This window comes from Myripristis murdjan, chromosome 5 (assembly GCF_902150065.1).
Source record: "Myripristis murdjan chromosome 5, fMyrMur1.1, whole genome shotgun sequence".
In the NCBI taxonomy this organism is placed as follows: domain Eukaryota; kingdom Metazoa; phylum Chordata; class Actinopteri; order Holocentriformes; family Holocentridae; genus Myripristis; species Myripristis murdjan.
In genome coordinates this window covers 19,586,428-19,604,865 of record NC_043984.1, presented here as the reverse complement: position 1 = coordinate 19,604,865, position 18,438 = coordinate 19,586,428, and the positions used below count along the sequence as shown (strand labels likewise).

Here is an 18,438-nt window from a genome sequence, read left to right as displayed (position 1 = left end):
GTCTGAATTTCTCACAGACAATATGGAATGAACTCTTCCTCATACAATTTTGACATAAAAATGACTCATATAATTCAGTTTATACAAGCTTGCAGTTTAATTTGGCACAACACAACAAAGAATATCTGTCAGCTTCTAACAGATCAAACCGATACAACAGCCAAGTGACAGTTTATCTTTATACTCTGCCTTGTATGAATTCATATTTGACATCAGTGCTATGAAACTATTAACTTGTAGCCCCATTTTCAAAATGATTTTTTTTTTTTTTTTTGAGTAAATGCAGCAAATGATTTCACATAGCTGTTTTTAGTGTATACTTTTGTAGGATAGTGCCCAGTTCAGATATATCTAGTGAGATGATTACAGCTATAGATTTCCTTTGCTGTGAGGCAGTAGTGGTTATCACAGTATACTGAGGGCATGGCTAGCCCTGCAGGGCCCGGTCCAACACATGCTCATCCTGCACAGGGAAGGGCATGGTGACGCGAAGCTGTCTGTTTTCCTCCATAGTGCGTTGGATGGTCTCATAGGCGTTTGAGTTCCCAGACCAGCAGCGACGAGCCACCTGCAGAGCATAGGAACCGAGATGTCACAACTCATCAGCAGGGTTGAGGTAAACATCATCTACAACCTGAGTGACATGATCTTTGACATCAGTGATGTTTGTCATCACTGAAGCTGCAAACCCACAAATTCCTCCTCTCTCTCTACTCTCTCACCCCATTGGAGACGTCCCAGTTGAGCATCAGACTGGCTCTCTTTGCTGCCTCCTCAGAGCCATCCAGCAGCAGGCCAAAGCCTCCGTTCATCACCTCACCCCTAGGCAAAGCAAAGGTTAAAACAGGAAAACATTTTACTTAAGTAGAGCACAAGATGATTAGACTAAATATAAACACAATGGACAAAGCCCTGTCCTGAATAGGGATGTTACTCAATAAACCATCCTGATTACTCATAGCAACTGACCAAAAGCTACTTTTTGATATATCACCTTACCAGCCAACTCCTCCACCATTGTGCAGGGCTACCCATGTGGCACCCCTGAATGCATCACCAACAAAGTTCTGGACTGCCATGTCTGTGAGGGGGAGACATGGTGAGCTGTCACTTTGACTTTTTCAGATTATTCTTACAGTGTTTCTGTTTTATAAGAAAGTATACAGAGAGTGACAGGCAAGCTTGGAAGCAGAAAAAAGGAGATCAGCGTTCCAAGCTTGTGACTTAACCCACATTGTTGCGTGTCCATGGTGGGCTTATGTCCCACTAAGCTGCCAGGACACCAAACACAACTTCCACTTTAAGCTCTTTTGATGTCTCACACACACACACACACACACACACACACAGCTTTTTCCATAGCAGTCAGTGGTAATTAATAATAGATTGGGAGCAGAAATACTGAATGTTCTGTGTGTACCTGCACAGAAGGCAGATCCGTCATACACATTGGAGGTCTCTCTGAAGGGGCTGTCTGTGCCACTGACATCATGATGGTCTCTGCTGATAACCACAGGCGCCTGAGCGAGACAAACACAACAACTCACTGTCACTGAAAAAGCCACATGCCCCTATGAGCTGAACCCTTAGTGAAAACTGGCAAACATGCAAACAACTCTAGCATGTCAATATTAAACAATTTTCCTAAGAGACAATGCTTCCTCTTACTGAAACTCTTCCATCAGCAACAGCTTGGTTGATAGCCAGGGCAATGCGGACTCTGCCTCTCTGGTCAGAGTAGAGGATTCTGGCTTGGGATCCCACCACCTGAACACAAAGTAAACCAAGGCAAATGGCAATGAGAGAAGAGGATGTATCTGTCTGTTTGCCAGCGTGATTTGTATCGGTAGTCAATGCAGGGATAAGCTCTTTAGAAAGTCACTGGCCATCTTGTGTTTTCCAGCCTCTTTGATCCAGCGGATGTTGTCGCTGTACTGCTGTCTGATATGTTCAGTCACATTGGCGCTAATCTCCTCCAGGACAGTAGTAGCAATATCATCAGTTGTTGCAAGGTCTTGGGGGTCACCAGAGGTGCACACCCAGCGAAAAGGCCCAAAGCCCAGTGAAAAAATGTCCCTGCAGAACAGGCAGCAAGAGAAGGGGATCATGAACAATTCATTAAAAGAGGAAAACATTTGATCACAAGTTGCTGATGTAAGTCAAGATACTTTATTAATCCATAAAGGAAACTGATGTGTCACAGCAGCAGCATTCACACAGACAGACGCACACACAAAAAAAGACACAGCAACCCATAAAATATACAGTTAAATAAACTCTTTAGGGATGATGTGAATATCTCTCAGTGTTTAACCCTCATAGGGCTAAATGTTATTACTGTATTTTGGTGCCATTCCCTTCAGCCAAATCATAAAACTCATAACTCACCCCATAATGTGCTGGACATAAGACGGGTAGCGGAACTCAGTCGCTCCGCCACCCATCTTCTCTACATCTGCTCCTGTGGAAAGAAAAATGAAGCACAAGCCTGTTTTCTCACTGGCATGGTGTGTGTGTGTGTGTGTGTGTGTGTGTGTGTGTGCATTTACGTACCAGCTCTCTGAGCCTCCAGGAGAAAGGCATTGCCGTAGTCCCAGAAGAACATGCCTGCTTCAGACAGCTTATTAATGGCTTTTACCTGTCTACGGAGGCTGTAACAGTACATGAATCACACATTGTTTTATCTGGGTAAAATTTGAACCAAAAAAAATATGTGTGTATATATATATATATATATATATATATATATATATATTTCTGTGTCATATTTCTGACCTTTCGTGGACCACGGTGCGGAAGCGGCTGGGATCGGTGCTCATGAGCTGGTTGGCCTGGCGGAAGCTGAGCTGGACCGGGTAGTAGCCCCCGCTGAACGGGTTGTGAAGGGAGGTCTGGTCTGAACCCAAATCCACCAGGAGCTCTCCTGTCCTCTCATATTCTAAGAGCAGCCTCTCCCTGACAGACAGACACACAAACAGAGGTTAGGAAAGCAGCGCGAGAGTAACACGACTGGCAAACACATAGGAAAGAGTGCCTTTGTCATTGTAGCTACAGACTGGGATGGGTCTGGGTTGCAGAAAGTTTTCATATTTCACTCACCATAGGTCTACAATGTTGCCATGGTAACCCAGACTAAGAGGAGTCTTGGTGCTCTTGGCCTCTCTGAATACACAAAGGCACAAAAACAGTTAGTTCTCATAGCACTGGCCAAGCTTTATTAAGGGATAATTCCTGCTGTATCCTCACAGGGATTCAGAGCCTTTTTCCTGAAATATGAATCAGTGCTAAGATGCCAAACGGAAAATGAAAAAGATTAAGTGGCATTGAATCCCTTGGGGCAGGGCTGTGTCTAGCTGGCACGGTGGCCACTTAATCTCAGCACTGTTATTAATGCCCAAACTTTTATTGGGTACAACTAACAACATGATATCTCACCTACACACACATTTAGACAAAAAGGTCATCATAATTGCTATCATTAAAATGAAGAGCAAATGAACAAAGTGGTAATGATTTGTAATTAGTTTGAGAATCATAGTGTTAATGTACATAGATATGCATGCACTTTTACTTTTTTACCTGATGCGCTTAATGCAGTGGTCCATGCTGCTAGTGACCTCCATTAGCCAGCCCTGCTCATGTCTCTTTCTAAGAGGAGCTTCATCCACCTACAGAGGATCAAATTCACACAATCACATTGACTTGCTCCCACCATCTGTCTAGCATTGATCTACATATCATTAATGAAATAGTTTTTGTTCAGCAACATGTATTAGTGGGACAGGACTTGAAAACAACTAGCCTCTGCAATGACTCCCACACAACCAGCGATGACGGCAGCTTTAGCCTGGGCTCCGCTCATGCCCCCAAGCCCGGAGGTCACAAAGACACGGCCCCTCAAGTCATCAGTGCCCAAGTACCTCCGGCCCGCATTCAGCACAGTCAGCTGTGTAGAAAAAGACATTCAAATAGATGAAACAAACAACTATTTAATGAAAGTAATTACATCTGACAGATATTGCTGACTAATTATCAAAATGTAAGGTCGCCCAAATGGTGCACAAACCATAAGGAAACACTACAACACATTTGTTTTTGTTTTTGACAAACCATAGTGCCATGAACAATCCCTTGAGGCCCAATGTAGCAGTAGCTTCCTGCAGTCATTTGACCGTACCTGGACATGGACATACAATTAAAAAAAAAAACAAAAAAAAAGATTTCATTAGCAGATAGTAGGACAGCAACACTGTCCTGTCTATTCAGCACTGCAGGATTCATCATCAATGGAGAAGCTGAACGACTTCATAAAAACACCTCAGAGACTTACATTGATACACCAAGAGCAAACATCTTTTCATACTGATCTCTGGAGGAATAATTTGGAATAACCTGTGTAAAGCATAAAAACAGGACAAACCAAGTGAAAGTGTGATCAAAGTGGGACACATATGTACTTAACTTTCACTTTCTCAAGTCAGATGTGTGTTGTGTACCTACCATGCCATTGGTGATGATGGCACGGGGCGAGGACGGGAGGCTGGGGAACAGGCCCATGGGATGACCGCTGTACATGACCAGAGTTTGCTCCTCCGTCATCTCACTGAGGTAATGCATCACTAGTCGGAACTGCAGTCACAGCCACACACACACACACACACATTTTTTATATATACATATTATTTTTTGACTCTTTAGTCTCCAAATCATTACCAAAGGTATTACATGAACCACATAGTAGCTCAGGGCTTACCTGGGCCCAGTTACTAAACACCTGCCCATTTCCTCCATAGGTGACGAGCTCCTGTGGAAACTGAAGGTCGAAGATAATGAAGCTGTCGTCACAGAAACGGTAAATTATACAGAGGACTTCACTTAGGTGTTCAGGGAGCTGTGATACATGCTTACCTGCGCAACGGCTGGGTCCAGGTTATTCATGATCATGAGCATGATGGAGGCTGCTTGACGAGTGCGACATGGATACTGATCTATGGGGTAAGCTCTGAGGAGGCAAGTGAACACACATCACCACTGTTGTGAAACACAGACACTGGACGCCAGCAGGAGAGGATACAAAGACCAAGTTGGCATTCACAATATACATCCAGGTTGTCTCACCTCATGGGTAACACGGGGCAGAAGCGGTACATGTAGATGTGCCCATACTGCCGCAGCTCTTGAGCAAATTCAGGTGCTAGTGTTGCATGATGGGAAGGGGGGAAATAACGTAAGGCATTTCTCAAGGCCAGCTAGAAGGAAGAGAAATTTGGGTTAGTGAACATAATGTGCCTAAATGTTTTGAAAATGCAAGAAGCTCGTGAGTAGATCTTTTACTTTTTTTTTGTTTTGTTTTCCCTAAAAGCACAGCTGTAAGAGCACTCCCCTTATCTCTCTTAATTATTGACTGCAGCCTTTGCTCTGAGACTGGGCAAACAGTTGGGAACCTGACAAAATCTTTTTTTTTTTTTTTTTTTTTTTTTTTTGGGACAGCACATGAGCCAACAGTAACACCATAACCAAGATCTAGCATGACATAATATCAATCGTGCTTCCACACGTGACTGAGACCTAAAAGTAATTTTGTGACATTCTTTTGTGTTTTTAAGCCACTTTTGATCGCTGTTATGTTTTATGATAATGTACACATGTAGCTGGATATGCTGTCATTTTCCCTTTGGATGGTTAGATTTTCACTGCAGATCAGCGATTCTGAATTCAACATGAAGCACTGGGCATGACTGTAGTGCACATAAAAAGATAATGGGATGCATCTGTTATCAGGGTCTTAAATTTTGACAAAATTCAAGGCCAATTTTCTGGAATACAGTTTAATCTAGCATTTTGAGTCTTAAATTCGGTTTTTGGAGTCATAAAAATATTGTGATGTCTTGGTGTGCTGCTCCTCAGGTGAGACTTTAACCTTGTCAATGCCAAGTGTCTATTTTCTCATATTTTTCAGTAATGAAACACTACTAATTCTCATTTTATCTGGCTTTTTAAGAAAGTCTTAAATCTAAGTGGATGAAATTTTCATACTGTATCTATGCCATTACATATTTACACAGTTTTGAGTAAATAAAATTATGTCACTTGTAATACATAGTCAATTTATTGTGTAAACTCACCCGCTCCTCCTCTGCTGTGAGGTTGGGGGTCCGGACAGGTGCGTGTGGCACTCTGGAATCTCTTCCTCGGTTAGGGGGCAAGGGGTTCAGGGGCAAACCACTGCATATCTCCTTTAAACTAGACATCCTGCTGAATATGTGCTGTCACACTTGAGCAGAGACTTGGAGAGACAGAGATCACAGTGGAGATGGGCAGGAAGCTCTAACCCTCACTGCAGAGGACAGTCTTTAACCAGAAAGACTGTGTGGCAGCGGTGTGTGACAGTTTGAGGGCGATCACTCATGTCCTTGTTGCCTCATTGGCTCTTTGGCCTTCTTTACCCTTCATAGTCCACCAATGGTAAATCACAGACAGAAAAGGGTGTTTGGTAATTATTGATCCCTGAGTGAGCTTGATGTGGCACATGCTTCAGTGGACAAACACCGCCACAAACCTCTGACCTCTGATGCTTAGACATGTAACTCAGTTAAACAAAAAACGCATTTCAGAACCTTTGGCCGGGTCAGCGTTTCCCTTCATAACAATGAAATTCAAAAACTGAAATTGGAACCAGAAACAGTGGGGGGACTGATTTGTTTATTTGATGGATCCTCTTTGTAGGGTTACCATTGTGCTATGACTGACTGGTGCATTATCTTAGATGCATGTATCTAAATCATGCCATAGATTTGTTGGATCATTTGTGTGATATAAAACCATTAGTTTTTTGGCCATCCAGCCTTCATAAGTATATACAAATGCAGATACAACTCTTAGGGAGGGATTGAATGCGAACGGAGCAGGGACTGTACCACCTTTGCATTTATACACACTGATAAAAGCCGGATAGCGGAACATGTTTTGTGTTATGTCAGAAAAATGATCCTGTGGCATGATTTTTCTCCTGAGTGTGAGCCTCTTTTCTTAACACAGATTGATTTGATGGATCCCCATTAGCTTCTACAAATGCGGTTGCCAATGGATGATGTTGCAATAATGTCCAGAGTTTCATATGTAACCACTCACGCAGTCAACTTAGTTACCTTGACAGTGCTCATGAGTTGTAATGATGCAATTGCTATTCTAGGTTAAGTAAACTTACAATAACCTCAGTACAGTGTAAGGTCATTATAAGGTCATTCATTGCAAGGTTAGTCCTATCAGCTAAAGAGGGCTTTTAACAACACTGTCTCACAAGAAAAGATGAGGTATAATAACATTTATTATAAAAAATTTTAACATTATGCACATTAGGTTATGGTGTTTTGATCAGTCTTTTTTGCATACAAATAATAATCAAATCCACAGATGTCTTCAAGATATGTTGAGTTTAGTTGAGGTAAGTCTTGAGCCCTAGTCAAAAATTAGCAGGAGAAATCAAATCCCATAGGGCAGAGGGCGACTGTGGGAACAAACTATTCAGGATTTGAGTCCTCAACACAAAGTTGCAGAGTATGCTCAGCTGCAGTTCATCCCTCAGGCTTCTGTGAATATAGCAACTATCTGTAATGAACAACACCTCACAGATGACTGAGGGAATAAAAATGTAAATCAATGAAATATGATTTGATTATGAAGCATAAAAATGGTTTTCACTGTAAACGTACAGTACAGTTCAGGGCTTTTATGGATTGTTTATCAAAGGAAGAGCCTGCACGCTACTCATATGTATATGTGTACACATATGTATATTAAACTTGGTCCTCTCAGCCCTTGACCATATGCAAGACTCATCTGCTCTTACACACTCCCCAGTGCTCAAAGGCAGGACTGAAGGGCCTGTACTGTGACACTGAAGACAGTCCACTTTTGTATTATTCACATGAAAAAGTTTTTTTAAAAAAATATCAACACAACACATCCATAAATAACATGTTAATCACACTGCTGCTGAAAGGGTGATGATAGTCATTATTAGCTTTCCACTGAGGTCTCTGTAGGGGGCAGCGTGGGCTCGTCCGGGGCTGGTGGAGTGGTGGGATTAGAGTCTTGCACAGGGGCAGAGGTTTGGTCAGGAGTTGATGTTTCTGCAGTGACAGAGTCAGTTTCAGGTGAGGTCTCTTGCTTCTCCTTCTCGTCTTCTTGTGGGTAGAGCTCAGGGTAACGCTGCATACACTCCTGCATGGCCCTGAACTGCTCCAGGCAGTCTGAGCCCTTCACCTCCTCCTTACTGTAGTGGAAGCAGGAGAAGGCGTCCTTAAATTCAGTCCCACAGGGGCCGCTGGCCATCCCACCGAGGCAGGGGCAGTTCCAGTTGATCTCACCATTGGGAAGAATCAAACCTAAGACAAGACATGAGGCTGAGTATTCCTTTTGTCATGTTGACAGTCATGTTGAGATGAAGGGTTGCATGTTATGATAGCCACAACTTTCCTTAGTCTTCAATGGCTAACCTTCGCACTACTGATATTAGTACTACATTACTAATGGTCAGGGATTAAGATGAGTCACTTTATTGTACTTTGTTGTTCCTCCAGGAGAAATCAGATTTTTCAGCTATGGAAGTTGTTTCATCATTTGAATATTGTTGTCAGATTTCTTATTCTGTTGTTAGCTGTGTACTATGTTAGTGGAGCTGTAAAGGTCAAAAGACATAAAATCCTGAATTATAGAGATACAAAATACAGCTGCTTGCTGTAGGCTGCTCCTCACCTCGCTCCTCGTAAGGGTCATTGGGATCCTCCTCTACAAGCTCAGCGCTGCTGGGTGTTGCATGATCCTCTTTGGTTACAAAGATGATTCGGTCTTTACCTGATGGGAAACATGTGGTAGTATGATGTTCAGACATTAACGTGTTATTGCTATGATTATGAACTAATGAGCTGAGACTTGTGAATATGACCATTTCCCTGTGGAAAACAAGAGACAAGTTTTGAATTATTTTAGGAGCAAGAAGACACAGATCCAGTAGCAACACGCTGTTATCTTTAGGGATATGGGCGGGTTTTCACATAACACACAATGACCGATACAGCCTAAAATAACCTTTAGTTGCAAAAGCAAAAGGTCAAATGATGTGAGCCCATAGGTCAGATTTCCATTCACTGTCAATGGAGCAAGTTATTATCTGGTTCTGTCAAAAAAGGCGTGTTAATCCACTTCAACGACTGACTCTTGGTCCACCGGCAGTTTTATTTTTCATTCAAACTAAAACAAGCAAACTTCAGTGCTAGCCATGTGAGATAGCATGCTAGTGCAGTTTAGTTACCTTCATCCCTGACCGACGACATTTCCTCAGCTTGTGGCGGATCAAATTCCTCCCTCCGACAGACCGCGACCGTCGCCAAAGCACAAAAGATGTCACGTTTTAGTAAACCCAGCACGAAGGCCGAAAAGGTTAGTTTAATCCAGCCACAGCCTGTTTCACAACTATCCTTTCTGGTATCATTCAACCCACGTTGGATTGGAGGCGTGACGTCAGCGCGTACGACGGACCCATTAGACGTCCTTCTCGTTTCCTGATCGGAGATGTCGCCGGGAGAAAGAGGAAATTTAATGTTCCAATAAAATCTAATGTACTCTGGTGAAATCTAATATTCTCCTTAGAGGGGACTGGTGTTAGAGCGCATCTGTTGTAGCCGAAATAAACTAGTTTAAAAAAGTGAGTCCTGTCCCTGCGCAGGACATTAAAATAAACAAATTGACATGTTGCCTTTGCCTTCGCTACGAGAAATAATCCCAGCAGCGCTGTTCTGTAATTTGCAGCACCAATTAAAAAGCACTGAAGCATAGAATAAGTGTGTGTGGTGGTACGCACGTCTTATCAGTGTCACTGTGCAGCCTACAGTGTACAGAAGTTTCATTTCAACCATTATGAGTAGGCACAACAATCAAATGACAGACATTTTTCCCAAAATGAGGTTTTATTGAGAATGTTTTTCTAGAATAAGTTTGTTCAGAACTGCATTTCTTCTTTTTACATATTCAAAAGACATATCTTACACTTCAGTGGAATTCATTAATGCATGGCCTATATACAGAAAAACAGAATGTATGGGGTGTGAAAAAAGTGATCGTTGCAATTATGCTTAAAGCAGACCATTAATAATAATAATAAAAAATAGTAACCTCACTCAATCTTACAAAGTGGGTAACGAGAATAAATGCGGCATATGCTAGTTAATACTGTCTCTCCATGGGAATGCCACATTTCAAAACAAGTGAGCACCCTTGTTTGCAGTGCTTCGCTGGAGGACTGTAGCATTGTACACATTCACAAAATAAAGTAAACAATTTATTTGACAGGTGGGCTCTAATGTGAACCCCATGTCCTTTACTTACAGACTCGGTTCAAACAATCGGAAAACAGAGTCACAATTCAGAAAAATTCAGTTCATGACAGTTCAGTTTCTGGTCAACACCTACCCCTGATATGCAGGTTAACTGATCCAAAAAAAAAAAAAAAAAAAAGAGATAAGAGTTGAAAAGGTACAGTAAGGGTATAAACTAAAATTATTTAACACCAAGCATGGGTGATCATGTTTTACAAGCAGAAAATCAAATGCTTGTATGCACACAGAGGGAGGCGGTCCGCCCTCGTCCAAGTCTAGTATGCCTGCATACTGAAGAGCTCTCTTGTTGGTCTGGCTCCCGCTTTGTTTCAATCACTTGCCGTTAACATCGTCAGATTCATACACAAATGAAGCTCTTGAGTGAATCTTTGGGAGCTTAATCGATTTCAAATCAGTTAAAAAAAAAAACAACTGATCAAGTATAAACGGAGATGTCGGGCTAAGTGTTATTTTGAAAGTTAAGGAGGGAGCAAGCGGTGGTTAATGTCAAGATGTAGTCGCACCACGTTGCTACATCCTGCTTCAGCTGCGATTCCTGAAGACCATTGAACGGGAGATTCCCAGAAACATCCCGAAACTGGAGAGCCAAATATGCAGGTGTTTGACAAAGATGTAAAATAACAGCAAGTTTGGTGAGGCTTGGGTTGGTGCTCGCCCATGTGTATTAAACGGAGGTGGGAGGACATTGGCTTGCCTAGAAGAGCAGGGCCCCCATGCTGCCCACTTCACTCTGCTCTTTGACAAAGATCTCAAAGTACTGATAGATGATGGTGACGGCCAGCAGGATACCAGTGCCAGAGCCGATGGCCCCTAGGAAGTCAGCCATCACCGACAGACCGCCAATACAGAGTCCGCCAAAAGCAGCAGCAGTAGGGATGTACCTAAAACACACAATAGGGAAAGACAGAAATAAATATTTGTCCACAGAATTTCAGCTTAAGCTCATTCAATAGAAATATTTAAAATGTCAGCCTGGTTGATGGGAGGAGTGTCCAAGGCTTAATACCAGCAAAGTAAAGGGAGGAGAAGCACCTCTAATCCAAAAGAACATAAATTTATTCAAGCCAATACAGTCCCCAAGTTAAAACTGTATACATGAGCTGTGGAATATTACAGATACCTACACAGCATTTTCAGACTTTAGGTGATGCATTTTAAAGTCATGACACTTCCTCAGGCAGTAAAAAAGAAGTGGTACCTCTTCACTCATTTATGGAAAACACCTCAACTAAATAATGTTTATATTGAAGCTTTCCAGCTGAGTTTCAGGAGCAGGACCACACCTCCTCTTTAGCTCTTGTATATTGCACCCCTCCTGCCTATTTCTCTTCTTTCTCCTTTCTCTTTCTCCCTCCTTCCTACATAGAGTCCTAAGCGCGGGTCCATTGTGCCGAGGCAGATTCCCAACTGAAGTTTCTCCACATGCATTCGGCAAGCGGAAGAAGTACAAGCAAGTTCAAGCTTCATACAACCAATTGTTTAAACACCTCTTCCACACCTTGTGTCTCATGTAACCTATACACAAAATCCTTCTCTAATTAGTCCAATTGTGCTGTGCATTTGATAAGTCAAATGTGTGTTTTAAGAGGGAATCTCTGACTGACTCAGTGTACAAAAGCTTATAACCTTTTTATACCCAGAAAAAGGTCAAACAGTGAAACATTTCTCTTGCACAAATTTGACAATTGTTTAATCTCTGGAGCATGCGATTTGCTATGCCTTAGTTTCTCACATGCTTATGTATCAATGTACTTTGTCGTTTATGGTTTGTGTGGTTGAGATGAAGTATAAAGAAAAACTAATGACGTGTACATCCATGACTCCTGTACACTAATGACCAATAAATGAGAAAGGGTGTTGTGTACCTGTTAAGTTCATGGACCATTGAGGTCTCTCTGTGTCCCCTCATCACCATCTGCTGCTCTTTCAGCTGTTTCGCCACCTGGAGGATTGAGACAACAGAGCTCTTAAAACACTGGTCCCTTTGAAAGAAGCAGGGAACAGAGCTTGATGGCTTGGATTGAAGAGTTAAGACTTACATCTTTAGCAGAAGAGCCTGAGACTTCAATCCATGTCTTGGAGAAAAAGGCACATGATCCAAGCATGAACACAATATAGATGAGGGCGTGGACTGGATCCTCTAGGACAGACCCAAATGACTCTGGAGGAGAGAGGTAGTAACAGAGTCCACCCACAGGGTAGGCACGGGCTGGGCCTCCAGATGATGTATCCTACAGGAGGGTAAAAAACATAAACCTCAAGAGGCATGAAAATTTTATTTGACTGACCAAATTATGATTTTTCTACTTTCCTCTATACCAGTCAAGCAAAATTTGAAGGCTCAGACCCAAAAGCCATCAAACTAGAAATGAACCCGGACAGATGCTTAGCACAGGAAGAAAAATGGTGCCTTAATGAATGGCACAACAATTCTGATTATATGAATATGAAGCAAGTGTTTATGGAAACCCATTCATAGGCTGTGGCTACAGAAACTGGGTTTAAAAAAGTTTTGTGGGAAAAGCTCTGGTTAGATTTATACTTACAGACCAGGTCCCAAGCAGGTTGACCAGGAAATTGCCACTGAAGCGTGTGGAGAGCATCTGGGAGATAACGTACAAGTTGGAGACCAGGGCAGACTGCAGGATGATGGGAATGTTGGAGGTGTAGAAGAGCTTGATAGGGTAGGTGTTATACTGGCCACGGTAGCGAGCTGACTTGATGGGCAGATCCACCCTGAAGCCCTGTAAAAACACATGCACAGCTGTTTAAAATTCAGCTTAGCCGTGTGTATTACCTCACATCTCATCATGTCCTCCATTAGCAACTATTTGAAACCCCTGCAGTTTTGAGCAAAGATGCATGTTAAGAGGGGACAGAAACTAACCTGAAAGTATATGACAACAGCAAAGACAAACACTGTGGCAATGAGATTCATGAGGTTGGGCAGGTTCTGTCTGTAGAAGGCCTCTCTCAGAGCTCGCACTTTGTCTGTCCTTGTGGCCAACAGATGGAAAAGAGCGATGACTGCTCCCTCAAATTCTGTGCCTGGAGATAACAAAGTCACAAGAATCAGTCATATTCCTGTGATGTGTGCAGAGGCTATGGAACATACTTTCATCTATAAATATACACGCCATGCATGGCAGTGCTCAAGGATGCATCTTCAAACTTTTTCAACTCAATCCCAACTCAAGATTCTCTGAGGCCACTCTGCAGTCTCTTACCTCTGCCAGTGTTGACAGTGGTGGGGCTAAAGGCTTTCCAGACGATGGTTTCACAGATGTTGGTAGCAATGAACAGGGAGATCCCAGAACCAAGACCGTAGCCCTTTTGGAGCAACTCATCCAGCAGCAGCACAATCAGCCCAGCCACAAACAGCTATTTAAAAAAAAATACAACAAGAACAACAACAAAACAGATGAGAGATAAGTTCAGGAATTCACACGTACAGTCAGCTGGGAAAGTACTGAGACAGTCATGTGAAACTTTTTTTAAAATCGACTGTGTACTTAATGACTTTACATTTCTGACTGAAAAATTAAGAGTTACATTTGCAGAACTTCCATTGAGATTCTCTGATAAGGTCTACATGCACTTCTTGTATTTTGCTGTGGGATTTTAGCTGCAGAATGGCATCAGTCTATGGTTCTTTATTTTGCACTGGAATGTTTTGAGGGGTAGCTGCAGTCAAGAGAGAAATAAAGATGCAAAAGAAAGAAACACTAGTAGAGAAATCAATATTCACAATTTTGATTGTTAAATCAGGTTTCCCCAGTCACACAATGGGTGATTCCACTGAACTGGTAACTCTGGTCCAGACTTTCCAATTCCAGATGGATATTAATTGTACTGATAATTTTAGTAGTTATGCTACAGTCACGACAGAGAAAATGACAATAGTGAAAGAGAGAAAAATTAAAGTGTGAAAAGAAAGTCAGAGAAAATGGAAAAAAACAAGAAAGGAGAATGAGGAGGAACTGCCAATGATTTAAGTGGCTCTGTTTTACTTGATGTTTCTTTATCCTACAACATAAATTAAGCTCAAATCAGGAAACTGCCTATACCACCTGCCAAAAATGCAAAGATGTAGCTGGAATCAATATCCAGTACTTCCTTCTGTTGTCACATCCTAATACTTTGAATCTGCAAAGCTTAGTAAGAGCCAGTTTCACAAACCCATGTGTCCCAATTCCATACTTCAAATCTCAAAGTTTAGACAAAAGGAAACCATTATTGTTCTCACCTGAATGATGATGAGCAGACAGATCCCGGCACCCATCTCCGAGGGGTCTCCATACATGCCAGTCATCACATACACAATGGCCTGGCCGATGGTGATGATCATACCAAACACTGAAAACCATTATCAAGGGTTAGACAGCCTATGGAGATTACCAAACAATCTAGAAAGACATTCACAAAGCACCACTCAGCGAGAGTTTCCTTACATTTCTGAGCTCCGTTGAAGAGGGCTCTGTCCTTGGGGGTGTCTCCAACTTCGATGATCTTAGCTCCAGCAAGCAACTGCATTATGAGGCCTGAGGTGACAATGGGTGAGATACCCAGCTCCATCAGAGTACCTGGAGAGAGAGTCTGAAATTAGGAAATACCAGGGGACAGGAGACATGTATTTCTTACCACTAATAGTAGTTGAATAAGTACCTCTGTTTGAAGCCAGAATTACTCTCATCCAGTAGAATGGATCTGCAGAGTCTGACGACATGATGCCAAAGAGTGGGATCTGGGGAAAAGGTTTAATACAGTGAAAGAGGTTAAGATTTTCACACTTACGCTCCTATAAATTGCTAAGTACTGAAAAGCATGTTTACACCCTATTTTAAGTCCTTCAGACACAAAAATGTAAACAACTCACTGGAGGATAGTTAAAACGAAAGGTAGCCAAATTAAAAACGTACTGCAAATCAATAACATTTCAGTTTGTGGTAACTGTATTAAAACACATGGTTAACAGGCTACATAGTCCTATCACTGTGTTAATTTTACTGTAGGCAGTGAAACCTGGATCCTCCGATACGGTCAAAGGTAGTACTACTGACACTAAACACGGGGTGTGTAGTTCATTAGGGGCCTGGGTTTTCATAAAGGATACAAGGAAGTTTATTTGTCATTATACAACAGGTTGTATAGTGAAATTAAAGGACAAATGTTAAATAATAAGTGGAAGGCTATGGATTTGCATTTGTCTTGTAAGTGTTTTGTTATAACAGTCCCCCAATTTCATCACCTTGTTGAAGTATTCCTGTTTTCCTGACTGAAAACATAGTTTCAAATATATCTGGCACCACAACGCTGATTGCAGCATAACTTAACAAACCAGTAAATGTGTGAAAACAATAATATTGCCAACACTTACCTGGCAGCACACCAGGAATATGAAGAGGGTGATTGCTGTCCATAGTACTTTCTCTCTGAACTGAATCTGGTGTTCAAACACATTAGTGAAAGTTTATTAATAGGTAGCTCAAGCAAAGATGTAGCCACTGAGGGCTAACTTAGTCGCAAATACAGATTTTGTAATACAGAGCGAGGATGCACGTTCATGTAATACACACCTTTCTTTCAGGTTTCTGGATTTCGGGTAATACTGCACAAAAGGGCTTTATCACCTCCAGGAATTTGACTGGAAACAAGCAAACAGGTACATACAAGTTAGTTACTGGTGGCTGTTCAACATGGGCTCACCACTGGCTAGTAGGACGTGGCATTGAATGGGGGCGGACTCAAATGAACTTAGCGTTATTATGGACACCAAATACACTTGTAGAGGGGAGAAAGCATCTTTTATGCCAGTGTATCTCACAGACAGCAACATTTTTCACGGTCACATGTTCCCCTCTATCAGTAGGTACGTGGTTTAGGAAAAGCGGGGTCAACAAAACGCCGGGGCTGCTATGCATCGTCATCACTAGACTATCAGTGAGTCTTTGAATGAATGGCTAACACGTTAGCTTACAAGACGGTTCTCCCAGCAAACACCAACGACACGAGACCCTCCATAAACGCACAACAAGTGAGAAACACAGCTTTTAACATGTTGACTTAAGTATGGATTTTCAGTCACCGCCACTTTTCTTGATACACACACTCACACGACAGAACAAACTAGCAACTAACGCTGGCTAGCTAACAGCGTTAAGCTAGCCTACCGTTAAAGCTAACGGTAATACCTCACGCCACTGCCGAGCTAAGTTGCAACAAACAATAAAAAAAACAAAAATTTCCGGTCTTATTAAATAGGCTCCGCATAGCAGCTTCGTATAACACATGTGTCAAAGGTAATACTCACTCCCCATGATGTTCCAAGTGTGTACTCCTTTACTACGAGGACAAGACCAGAGCAGCTCTGTGCCACCGGGGAGGGAGGGAGGAGGAGGAGGAGGAGGAGGAGGAGGAGGAGAAACTTTAAAGACACGTCACCACTACACAAGCTTATGTGACGTGACCCTACACTCCCGTACCAATATAATATAATATAATATAATATAATATAATATAATATAATATAATATAATATAATGTTATTCATTCGTTCATACATTAATTCATTCATATGGTAAATGACGTTAGATACCCTGACATAGCCTGTTCACCCCGCCCTACTCTTTTTCATTCGTTTCCACTGAATCACTGAATCACGTTTCCACTCATCAGTTTGTTAGCTGATAACTAACAAAACTGCTTCATGGTGTTGATGTTGATGATGATGATGATGATGATGATGATGGTACAACTACCACTAGTACTGCTGCAGGGCTGCCACTGCTACTACGGTTCCAGTAGCTACAAGGCTACTACTAAATGAGGATGATAATATCTTCAGCTAGACTTTTACTTATTTTCAGCTATAGTATCAGTTCTTATGTTAAAATGTTAGGAGGTGCATTTCACTTTTTCTGTGTTTTATTTTTCCCCTACAAATGTGGATTTGGAGTGATCACGTTTGATGGTCAAATAATAAAAATGCAAATGTTAAACTTGTGTAGGTTTATAAAGCCAGTCTGGTCCAAACCTCACTTCTCATTCCCATACAGTAAAACAACTTGACTGCTCACTGACCTATACAGCCTCCAGTGTTAATTACGCATGTAGTTTATTTCACTATGTTGGGAATCTCAGAAACTCAGAATAATGGGAAACAGGTTTTTTATTAGCCGCTGAATTGTCTACATGCATGCATGAGCATCTTTCTAAAAATCAAATAATGCACCAAGTGCATTTTCAACACGAGAGGACAACAAAACCACTCTGACCAGTAGGTGATGCTGTTCCTTCACTTATGTAGGTGATGCTGTTCCTTCACATATGTAGGTGATGCTGTTCCTTCACATATGAAGATTTATCCACCAGAGGGCAGCAGTAGCTTGAAAATGATCTCAAAGATCAAAAACGTGATAAACAGTTGGAAGCTGAAACAGAGCTCCTCTCATGCCATATTGACTGTCAACATGAACGCAGAGGTAGACGCACACACACACACACACACACACACACACACACACACACACACACACACACACACACACACACACACACACACACACACACACACACACCTTAGTTATGTATGACCATATCAGTAAGTAATAAGTGCAGAGACCCAATTACATTCAACCAGAAATGTTTCAAGACCTGACATTTATGTGTTCAATATAAAAATTCAAATTGAAGGCAGCCATGATTGTTGTTGAGCTTGGGCATGGAGGAGGCAGGATTAGACACCAGGGATGAAGCGAAGCCTTCTGGCGGACAAATTGAGTGGCACTACATCACCGTCTGGCAATGTCCCTCCTGCCCATGAGGTCTCCTCTCAACAGCAACGTGGCTTATATGTACAAGTATACCATTCTGTTGCTGTCTTCCTACTGCAAGCACTGCTGTTCAGTCACTGCCCGGCCTGTGCATTTTTCCTTGACTCCCACCACCACCTCAGCATCCAGCAGCAGGCTTTATTTCTCCCTGGTCCCTGTGGAGGAGACTTGCATTATCACTCTGTTTTCTCATTTTGCTGGCTTTAAAT

At 42.0% G+C, this 18,438-nt stretch overlaps 3 protein-coding genes across 3 annotated transcripts; all 3 read right to left on the bottom strand.

The window, feature by feature from the left end:
- Nucleotides 1-133: 133 nt before the first annotated feature.
- uroc1 (urocanate hydratase 1) lies at nucleotides 134-6,374 on the bottom strand. Its single transcript, XM_030052165.1, has 19 exons — nucleotides 6,126-6,374; nucleotides 5,119-5,249; nucleotides 4,909-5,002; nucleotides 4,754-4,813; nucleotides 4,501-4,629; nucleotides 4,331-4,392; nucleotides 4,111-4,177; nucleotides 3,803-3,946; nucleotides 3,580-3,668; nucleotides 3,100-3,162; nucleotides 2,776-2,955; nucleotides 2,554-2,651; nucleotides 2,389-2,461; nucleotides 1,887-2,076; nucleotides 1,669-1,767; nucleotides 1,421-1,520; nucleotides 1,000-1,081; nucleotides 723-822; nucleotides 134-568 (listed from the first exon to the last, which is right to left on the bottom strand). Exons 1-19 carry the CDS (start codon nucleotides 6,249-6,251, stop codon nucleotides 428-430), a joined length of 2,028 nt encoding a protein of 675 aa, XP_029908025.1. The 5' UTR covers nucleotides 6,252-6,374; the 3' UTR covers nucleotides 134-427.
- A 935-nt stretch (nucleotides 6,375-7,309) lies between these two features.
- LOC115358657 (mitochondrial intermembrane space import and assembly protein 40-B-like) lies at nucleotides 7,310-9,551 on the bottom strand. Its single transcript, XM_030050593.1, has 3 exons — nucleotides 9,314-9,551; nucleotides 8,758-8,856; nucleotides 7,310-8,387 (listed from the first exon to the last, which is right to left on the bottom strand). The coding sequence occupies exons 1-3, from the start codon at nucleotides 9,333-9,335 to the stop codon at nucleotides 8,020-8,022; spliced, it is 489 nt and encodes a 162-aa protein (XP_029906453.1). The 5' UTR covers nucleotides 9,336-9,551; the 3' UTR covers nucleotides 7,310-8,019.
- Nucleotides 9,552-9,949: 398 nt separating this feature from the next.
- On the bottom strand, nucleotides 9,950-16,833 carry sec61a1a (SEC61 translocon subunit alpha 1a). The gene is made up of 12 exons (XM_030052091.1): nucleotides 16,708-16,833; nucleotides 15,974-16,041; nucleotides 15,775-15,840; nucleotides 15,063-15,141; nucleotides 14,849-14,980; nucleotides 14,644-14,753; nucleotides 13,625-13,778; nucleotides 13,285-13,445; nucleotides 12,944-13,141; nucleotides 12,437-12,628; nucleotides 12,263-12,339; nucleotides 9,950-11,278 (listed from the first exon to the last, which is right to left on the bottom strand). The coding sequence occupies exons 1-12, from the start codon at nucleotides 16,712-16,714 to the stop codon at nucleotides 11,092-11,094; spliced, it is 1,431 nt and encodes a 476-aa protein (XP_029907951.1). The 5' UTR covers nucleotides 16,715-16,833; the 3' UTR covers nucleotides 9,950-11,091.
- Between the last annotated feature and the right edge of the window lie 1,605 nt (nucleotides 16,834-18,438).

Bases quoted from the DNA above. Each gene is read 5' to 3' on its own strand.
- uroc1 (XM_030052165.1), bottom strand. From the start codon at position 6,251: ATGTCTAGTTTAAAGGAGATATGCAGTGGTTTGCCCCTGAACCCCTTG. The intron at 5,003-5,118 runs GTGAGACAACCT...TTGCCTCCTCAG, and splicing joins TGCCCCGTGTTACCCATGAG to AGCTTACCCCATAGATCAGT. The intron at 2,956-3,099 runs GTGAGTGAAATA...TCTGTCTGTCAG, and splicing joins GGCAACATTGTAGACCTATG to GGAGAGGCTGCTCTTAGAAT.
- LOC115358657 (XM_030050593.1), bottom strand. From the start codon at position 9,335: ATGTCGTCGGTCAGGGATGAAG. The intron at 8,857-9,313 runs GTAACTAAACTG...GTTTCCCATCAG, and splicing joins GTCGTCGGTCAGGGATGAAG to GTAAAGACCGAATCATCTTT. The intron at 8,388-8,757 runs GTGAGGAGCAGC...GTCTTGTCTTAG, and splicing joins TGACCCTTACGAGGAGCGAG to GTTTGATTCTTCCCAATGGT.
- sec61a1a (XM_030052091.1), bottom strand. The intron at 15,142-15,774 runs GTAAGTGTTGGC...CCTTTTCCCCAG, and splicing joins TATTCCTGGTGTGCTGCCAG to ATCCCACTCTTTGGCATCAT. The intron at 14,754-14,848 runs GTAAGGAAACTC...AATGGTTTTCAG, and splicing joins CTTCAACGGAGCTCAGAAAT to TGTTTGGTATGATCATCACC.